Source organism: Nestor notabilis, unplaced genomic scaffold (assembly GCF_000696875.1).
Source record: "Nestor notabilis isolate BGI_N333 unplaced genomic scaffold, ASM69687v1 scaffold12197, whole genome shotgun sequence".
Lineage (NCBI taxonomy): Eukaryota > Metazoa > Chordata > Aves > Psittaciformes > Psittacidae > Nestor > Nestor notabilis.
Genome location: NW_009937012.1, coordinates 57,610 through 67,245, shown reverse-complemented (window position 1 = coordinate 67,245; position 9,636 = coordinate 57,610). Strand labels below are relative to the sequence as shown.

Sequence of the window (9,636 nt, the reverse complement as noted above, 5' to 3'; positions counted from 1 at the left end):
TCCTGCTGTTTAGTTTTAACATCATCAAAATGTTCTGTGGAAGTGAGTCCTTTCAGATATCGATCACAATCTCAAGCAGGGTTTTTCTGATGGGAAAGTAGGAGTATCTATTGGAAGCTCCATTTCAGATCCCCGTTGTCTGTTCTGTGCTGTGCAGTGTTGCTCCTGACCATGACACTTTGCATCAGCTCACGAACAGTCCTCATGCATCCCTGTCAGTACTGCTGGAGAGCCAGGGTGATTCAGAGGGAGCAAATCTAATTAAGCCCAAGCCTCAAGTCACAATTAAGCAGCACACGTGCACTTCTCTCTCTTCTCAGACTGAATGTTAGTCATAACCATGCATGTCACAGCAGTGAAATTTGGCTGCCAGTGCAGGGCTCTCATTTGAAGTGTTTCCCACCCATTCCCCAGCTTGGGTTGGAGTTGTTTTTTCATGGCGAGATATTGAGTGATTGATGCCTCTGGCTGCCTGTGGCGTGTTCTCATCCATCTGCTCTTTTGTTGCCACAGGTTACATCGAAGCAGCTGTGATCCCTGCAGGTGCCCGGCGGATCAGAGTGGTTGAGGATAAACCTGCTCACAGCTTTCTGGGTAAAAAGGCAAAAACCCAAATGTTTTCCTTCAAATCTCAGCTCTCTTTTCTGTTAAAATGACCCTTCTCTAAATGACCTGTAAGATGATAGGTTTGTTGTTGCCAGGAAGTGGTTGTTGATTCCATTCTTGTTGCAATCTCTCTCTGCTTTTGTGGCTTGGTTTCATGGTGTGATAGTGTGTGACACAGGCCCTGTCCAACTTGAAAGGACCAGAGAATACTTCTACATAGACAGAAGTGTTCCTGAACAGAACTTGGCACTGGGTTGAACAGAACTGCCAGGAGCGCACAACTTTGGGAGGGAGTGGGAAAGAGAACAGTGCATGTAGAGAAAGGAATGACAGACATACAGATAGGAAGGTGCTTAGCTCAGACTGAAGCAGAGGCAGGACAGAGCAGCTGATATCCCTCAATAACCTGACCAGGAGGTTGCCTGTACCATTTCCTGCAGCAGCAGATTTTCACTTGATGCCGTACCCAAGACCTGATCCTCTGAGATGGGCTAGCTGCAGCCCCCAGTCCACTTGTCCCTGTTTTCTCAGGCCAAACAACTTGTTTCATTCTCTTCTCATATCTATTTCTGCATTCCTTTTGAGGGAGACAGGCTTCCTCTCTTCTTTTTCCTGTTGGAAACAAAGTTTTAGGCATGGGTGATGAGTCAGATTTGGATGTGAGGCTGTTGTAGGGCAGAGCCTGTCTGCAAATTTGTTGTCCAGTTACTCATCGCTTAGATTAAACATAGGAAGGACATTTTTAAAATACAACTAGTCAGCTACAATATACATCTGTCAGTCTGGTGGTCTGCCTCTTCTCTCCAGTATTAGGGGTATTTCTTTTTGTGTCATTACTGTGCAGTAGATGAAGGGCTTTATCACCCATCTGCTTCTAGGGACACCAAGTCACAGAAATGCTAATGCCCCGTTGCCCTGAATTCACACAGGGAGCTTGCGGCAGAGCAGGGAGTTGAAGGAAAATTGTCCAAGACCCAGAAGAACACCCAGCACATTGAAACATCCTTTGCACACTCAGAGCTTCGTGGCCACACATAAATGGGGGAATTCTATCTCTCAAGTTCTTCATGTTGTGTGGGAAAACAGAGCGATAAGAGAAAATCCCAACCCTTTGCTCAGTGAACTTTTGCAGTTTATAGGTCCCTGCATTGTCAAACCTCAGCTGTTCTTGCTGTTGATGAGCATATTAACACATTATTTTTGTCCTTTCGTATCAAAAAGTGTTTCAGCCCTTCCACGTGCTGACATTCTCATTGAAGTGGTTGAAGCAGATGCATGTTCCAGCTGTCCCTTAGCCTAGGAAATATTAGATAGTATTTTCCCTTGTGCATGTTCTGGTTCTCTCAAAGTGAGCTTCTCGGAGCAGAGACACTCAAAGGTTTTAGGATAGAAAAGCACTCTGAAAGATGGAATTGCTTCCAGAGATTTATCAAGCATGTGATAAGAACTGAGAAGATTAAGAAGCTAGTTGCTCTCTGTTTTGCAGAAGGGGAAATAGGGGTGTTGCAACTTGCTCATGAATATGCAGGGGGTCAGTAACAGAGTCAGACTAGGCCCCTGGGTTTCTGATTTCCTTGTCTGCTGCTCATAAGCTTCCATTTCTGCAGCCAAAAGGAGATGTTAATATCCAGTACTGGGATACAAGATGCTGCTGAGAATAGTGATTGTGCCTTAGGATTTCAGGTCTAGTGCCTAGTTTTCTGTCTTGAGATGCTACCAAAATTGGCAATGGGAAAGATGCTTTTGTTCTCTGTCTTTCATTCCAGATTCAGGGGGGAAACAGAGGGCAAATCATCAGGGGAAAAAAGAGGGCATATTATGTCATTCAGCTGCCCTTAGGTCAAAAGCATTGGCATTTGTGCCACTTGGTAGGAAGCACGTATCACTACTCCTAGTACTTCCACTATTGCTGCAGCCAACTTGCTGGGAGAGGAATACGCCTACATGTAAGATGTTTGACATAGCAAAGCACTGGTGGAACAATGAGAACCAGTGTTTCCCTGGGTTTTGCAAATACTCTGCCTTCTGGAAGCCAGCCTTCTTGTTTCTCTTGGTGGGATTTGCACAGGGTATTTGTCCAGGGCTTGGGCTTTGGCAGGTAGCTGCAGCACTTAGAGTCTTACGTGGAGCTAGCGACTGCCCTTCGTTGTGATCACATAGCCTTGACTAAAGATATTTCCCTGCTGGATGGTGAAGATTAGGATTGTGTGTATTTGAGACTGGGACTTAGCCCTGTGTGCATCACGTAAAGATAGATAAAAATCTTGACTATTTTAAAACTCCTGAATGCTTTTAGCATTCTGGTTCGTGTTCAGGAGCCAGAAGAACCTCTCAAAGCTTTTCAGGGTTTTCTCTTTCAAGGAACACTGGACACAAATAAAAGATACCCAATGTCTTGCTAACCTAAGCTGAAGAATAGCAGCAGAAGTGTTCCAATAGGATGAAAAAGATGACAAAGAAAACAAACTCCAATCACTTTGATAGGCCTCATGATGCATTGTAAATCCAGATCTAAGTATGGAAGAATTTTCTCTTTCAATTACAGTGACTAAGTTGAGTCCAGTCAGGTCCTGTTTCCACTCAGAACCGGGTACAGCACTTTGGAAATGAGCCCAGCATAATTTGGAATCATTATTCCATGTGCTGGGAGCAGTGCCTGAAGAATTTCCCTCCGCCTGCAGGCAACCCACGCTGGCTGCCTTGGCTGGTTGTAATGCTTAAAAACCACCTTGAACAGGAAATGCCTCGGCAGTTTGTGTCCACAGGCTGGGAAGCAAGCTGGAGGGATGCAGGGTGGAAATAAAGATCTGACTAGGTGCCAGGTTTAGAAACAGATTGGTCAGTTCCTGTCTTCCAGCCAACAAGAAAAAAAGAACTTATGGGTTGTTGCTGGGGTTCCTTTTCCTTTTGATGCTTCTACTGTACAACTGTGAGCCAGAAACATGTTAGAGCTGTAATAGTGGATTCTTACTACTACCTAAATGTACCCACAGTGGGGAGAAGAGAAAGAGCTGTGCTTCCCTACCCTGTTTGAGGTGCAGGGTCCCAGGAGAACTACAGCTGGCTTCCAAAGGCAAGGATGAATCCCGTGGGTGCCAGCTTAAACTGGTGAGGACTGCTTGGCAAAAAGGGCTCATAACAGCTTTTCTGTTTGGGCTTTTCCACCCCAGTCAGGCAAGTTCTGGCCACTGGGCTCTCAGGGAGGTTGGGCAAGTGTTCTTTGTTGCATGCTTTGCTTATTCTCTGTGTGTGATAGAAGCCACTGGAGAAAGCAGTGTTGATCCCTACTGGTGGGGCACCTGTGTGCAATGAAGACAAACAGTGGCAAAAATACTTTGGCCCAAATACTTTGTTGAATCTCCAGTGTAATCCCTGCAATCCTCAAGGAGCACTTTTGGGAATAGAGCTGTTTCCAACCTCTCTGCCTCCTCAGTCACTAAGGGAGCAGTGCCTCCAGCAATCAAAATCAAACCTTACCCAGAAAAGAGGTCCACAAAGATTAAACATTTTCTTTTTCATCAGTGAGCTGTCTTCCTTTGACGATGAGCTGGAACCAAAGCATAGATTTAGTCATTCGAGCTCTTATATGCTGTTTTGAGCATGTGCCATGATATCTTCACTCGTCAGCCATACTGCATGGAGATAGTTTTATCTCATCCACAGCTTTGATTAGTCATGTTCATGCTCCTCAAGGCCAGCATGATGGCTGCTTTGATCTGCCTGGAAGCCATGAGGCTTTGGCAGAGGAAAGCAGTCCTACTTCAGGATTTTGTCTGAAGTTTGCAAGAGGTACTTTGTAGGTGGAGGAACAAAGCAGGAACAGAAGTAAGCCGCAGACAGAGTTATATGGCGGTAGCATGCGAATACCAGGACATCATCATACCCCTTGTCTATGTGCCAAAGAAAACTTTCCTCAGAAAATCATTCCCCCCACATACATCCCACTCCTCCAGGGGAAATCATACCTGCAGTTTCCCTTCAGCCTGATTTTGGATCCTCTAATGGAACCATGATTGCTACCAGGAAGGTTGTGTGCAGTATGACAGAAAGATATTCCACCTTTCTCCAGTAACTCCCCAGGGCACAGATCCTCAGAAAGGCACACACAGATCATGGAATCACAGAATGGTTTGGGATGCAGAGGACATTGGACCTCCACCTGCTCCAGACTTCTGCAGAGGTTAGATACTACAAATGATGTTCAGTTGATGGTGCCCTGCAATATTTGTGGGCACTGAGGCGAGTGGTCACCGAGCATCTTGTGTATGAGCTTTCAGCCCCCAGTGAAGGGGGGCTGCTTGCATACTGCTTATCGAAAAGGGATCCTGGCTAGTCCTGGATCCTGACCCATGCTGGAACTTTTTGGCAGAATTCAAGTTGACCTGGGCCATAAAATATGCTAGGGGCTGTTTAACAGCGTAGAGGTTCCCAGGTGCCTGGGGACGTGTCTGTGCACTGTACATGGAATAGTCTAGAAATAGATTTCTACTGTGAGATGGTGTCCTGTGCTGGAATCGCTTGAGGTATCTCCTCTTACCTGCAGCAGACCCTCTGGGATCTGTGGAGCCAGGCACTTGTCCTGTTGAGCCAAACAGAACAGCTTTTCAGGAAACCCCCTAAAGAGAAAACTAACAGGGATTTCCTTCCTCTCAAATCTCATTTGAGGGAGAGGTGAGCTGGCCCCTCATTTCTTGAGGAAACCTTCATGGTAATAGCTATATAAAAGGTGTTAGACATGGCCAACTAGAATTAGAGGCAAGTCTGTGTAGAATAGCCCAACATTGTTATAAACACTCCTATGGTAAATTAGACCCAACTGTTAAGTTAGCTGTGTTATGCAGTTGACAAGAAGTCCAGTTCCTTGTCTCCTGAGCATGCTAGGCAATTACATATAGCCTAAGCACACCTAGAAGGGTTTGGGGGCTGTGGGGACTTGATCCAAAGAGATTTTTTATTAACTTGAGAAGGCTTTAAATCAGCTCCTCTTATCTTCTTGCAACACACTCAGTTAAGTGAAAGCTAAAGTTCTGTTCTTTACTGTAGAGAATAAAATAGGCATGAAATGCTGGAGGTTAAGAAAATATCTTGTTAAAGGCTTAGCTAAAAGACACGGTTAACCTTGAACTAGGGAAGCCCAGTAACACTCAAGCTATTCTGTCTGTCTGATGTCAGGGCAAATTTGATCACAGTGCATGGATCTCCACAAAGGGGCCTGGGACTTTCGGTCAGAACAGGGCCTGGCTATTTTCCCTCAGTGCATCACACCAACATCTGGATAACTCTGCTTCTGTTCTGATATAGAAAACACATAAATCCCTAAATCAACTTGCACTGACCAGTCAACAGTAGTGTGATGTCCTTATGGCTGGAGTTGTCTTCCAGTGTTTGAAGGGTATCAATGATCCCGATGCAATAAGTTATGCTGGAGGAAAGGACATGTTAACTCCAAGTATCTTTTCTTCTCAATATTCTTCAGGTGGGCTGAGGCAGAATCTCAGTAGTCTTATGTTGTAACTACAAATTCACTTACATTTCATTCACTGGTGTTTGATTCATTCCAGCTTTAAAAGATTCCAGTAAGAGATCCATTAACAGCGACTGGAAAATTGAGCTTCCTGGTGAGTTTCAGATCGCAGGCACTACTGTCCGGTACGTGCGAAGGGGTCTGTGGGAGAAAATCTCTGCCAAAGGACCAACTAAAATACCACTGCACTTGATGGTAACTTTATATCCTTTGTTTGTGTTTCTTAAGTGATGCAACATAAAGGGTTTATATCCTAGCTAAAAGTTAAATTGTGATTGTTTGCTTCCTCGCTAGTTTTTTGCTCTGATGCCACTCTTTGCATTCTTCTGCAGCACTGCAAGGGCTGGAGAAACCCAGCTCCCATGTAGTGTCCCAGTAAGGTCATGTCCAGTACAGGGTGCTCCTGTAATGTGTCACAGACAACGTGACAGGGCCATTACCAAGGATGTAGGTTTCCAGGGACCTTCTTTAGTTTATGGACATACCCATGTCCATGTTTAGTTCATGGACACATAAAAGGATATTTGCTGACATATCTTCTCTTTATGCCAGAGTGTATTCTGTATTTAAATACACTGTTCCTCTAACAGAAGAGATGCAGATTTGGCACATACAGATAATACATGTGAATTTGACCCTCTGTAGTGACTTAGTTAGTTGTTTCTTTTATGTTGTTTTTTCAATTTTATATATTTTAAGGTGTTCTTGAAAGCTTTTCCTAATGCTCAACATAGTCTTTCGGTTAACTAGACATGTCATTTTATAAACAGTCATATGGCTGCTCTACAAGAACATAAATGAGAAGTCCACAGGGGTGAGAAGAACAGGATTGTAGACCCAGTCCTGTCACTAGCTGGTGATGGGGCAACTCATGGGTCTGTTCCTTCGTGTTGGTGATAACCTTAGCATTTCTATCTGTAAGGTAGCTGTAATAATGCCTGTCTCACCCATATGTTACTAGTTGAAAGTCTGCAGAAAGCTTTATGGTTCTATATCAAGGTTTGCTTAAAAATACAGAGTATTTTAATGTATGCATTGTTTCCTGTATTTTTTATTCTCTTTTTTTTATGCAGCTCTATTTTTCTGTGTGTTCTTTCTTTTCCCTGTGATATTTTGCTGTGTTTGTTCACTGAAGGCTATCTGTAAGCACTGCTAAAAACTAGTTTTTCCCTTTCCTCACGTGAATTTTTGGGCTTGCTGGTGTTCGTTGTGCAACATTTCATAAGACAGTTTGAAAAGCTCAAAAGTTGCTCAAACTTTTCACACAGATATAAGAAATGATAATACTCCACTTTGTCAGTACTTTTCTCTGTGTCAAAATATGCTGCATAGGAACATGAGGTGTTTTGTCTTTGCTTTCTCAGACAGATGAATGAGTTTGCCAGGTTCACATACAGACCAGTGTAAAGCTGGATTCAAAGAGGTTACTACCAAACTATTCAGAGGTGCAGTTTTGGGCACACCAGCACCTTCCTGACTCAGGCATGTAATTCAAGGTCTGCCCACACAAAGGGGTATACAGGAGCCTTCTTCAGCAGCAGCAATATCAGCTTCTGCTTGACTTTGGCCTTAACACAAGTCTTCCCTCCTGAAACCAGGACTCTGACGAAGTATCTTGTACTGCCAAGGTCTTCCTAACCTCGTGTAAGAAAGAGGAGTTGCACAGGTACCATTTGTGAAGATGCTGTGCAGGGGTCCTTTGCCAGCTCTTGGAACCTTCCAAGGTGTTACTTGGTTGAGGTATACTGCAGGGAAATCTGGTAGCAGCATTTTGTGAACTTCAGCATCAGCAGAGCTTTGTTTTTAAAGAAATACTCATTTCGCCCTCATTAAGGAATAAGTAACTAACATAGGAAAATAGTGATTTTCAGGTTCTCCATGAGTATCCTTTCCAGGTACAGACTGGCATTTTCAGCAGATAAGAGCAGAGAAAATTTTCTTTCTTTTCCTACCTCTCTTCCCAAAATGATTAAAAAGGAGGAAAATAAAAGTTACCAGACAATTAAAAAAAGATGTGGCTTATAATCACTGCCAGTCATAAACAAAGCACACGTGAAGACTTTTCTTCAAATCAGATATTAATCTTTTCCTTGCTACAGGGTGGTGGGTTTCATTCTTTCAACACAAGAACTGCAGGATGGTTACCAGTTACCTCTAAATAGAAAACTGTTGTTCAAACAGTGGTGGAATACACTGGACTGACAAAGAGCCAGAAGCTTCAGTCAATCCATTGTGACCTGCATTTGAAACCAATTATACACACATACATACACACCCCAATTATATATGGCTACGAAATTGCATGAAATTGGTTTCATATGGGCCTCTTAGATTCACTAGTCTTGCACCCATATTGAGATAATAAGGATTTCTTTTTAGGACCTGGTTTTTAATACTTGAGGCATTTCTCCAAGTGCGTTGCTGTAAGTGTATTTCTTGGAGAAATGAATGTTTGTGTAACTAGGCCTGTGCTAGGCCTCCTCTCGGCAGCAGAGGACAACCAAATACTCATAGGGCATAAAGAAGCTTTAGTCAAGACTGATTGATTAGTTCTGTAGAACAAGCTGTTTGTATCTCATGCACTTAAAGAAAGCCAGAGCAGGACTTGAGTTCTCTGCCTCTGACAGCTTGGCATTTCAAATGGTGTTTAAAAAATGACCATTCATCTTTGACATTGTAATGATGACTGCCTAGTTTCACCCTTGATATTCAGTTCTGGTAGTAAGGTTCCCTCTGTAGCTGAAGCAAAATCATGTCTTTGTTCCCCTGATCTTCTGAAAGATGCTTTTCTGTGCGGTGTTACGCACTGTGCAGAGCAACTCATGGGTGCTGAGTTTGCATAGCCCCACTGTGTTCTCTGCACAGACCTCCAGGATGTCACTGGCTGCAAGATGGACCTCTTTTTGCCGTTATTTTTTTGGTTAAATGACAGCTTTAGTGAGATGATTGGTTGAACAGGAGTGATTTCTGCAGCTCTGAATGGGAAACAGCAATTGTTGGGAGAAAACAGCATTTGCAAATTTACTTTTCTTAATTGAGCAGCTGCTTGCTTCACCTGTGATAGTCCTCTTTAAAATATCTTACTTGATAAGGTGCTGCTTCTATTTCAGGAGGTGACAAGAGCCAGCAGAATTCACCTGTCTAATGTAGCTGAGATTATGGTGTAGTAAGTTCAAAGCCACACCATCAGCAGTACAGCAGTACTTCTGTGGCATTTGTTAGGAGCATGGTAACTCAGATTCCACGGACCTCATACTCCACTGAGTATTTTCTAGTCACTTCTGACTCAAGCCAGTGAAAGTGAGAGCCCAACATGTAAACCAAAACAGGACCAGAACTGTCATCTGTCTGTGGTGAAGAAAGCATTTGTTCCTATGTCTTTGTTAAGAGTCGGTGAATTTGAGGGCAATAACGCTGGAGACATCACATAGAACTCCATGGGAAATAATCAGCCTGCTGCTGGAAGCAAGTTTCACCTTCCTCTAGCAATAAAATCCTCCTCCTAC

General features: G+C 43.5%; 1 protein-coding gene across 1 annotated transcript in view; it reads left to right on the top strand.

The window, feature by feature from the left end:
• Window positions 1–9,636, top strand: part of ADAMTS17 (ADAM metallopeptidase with thrombospondin type 1 motif, 17) — a 160,380-nt gene that overhangs the window by 113,804 nt on the left and 36,940 nt on the right. The window contains exons 15-16 of the mRNA XM_010018623.1: window positions 514–594; window positions 6,168–6,325. Of these exons, the coding sequence (XP_010016925.1) occupies window positions 514–594; window positions 6,168–6,325 (239 nt within the window). The remainder of the gene's footprint in view (window positions 1–513; window positions 595–6,167; window positions 6,326–9,636) is intronic.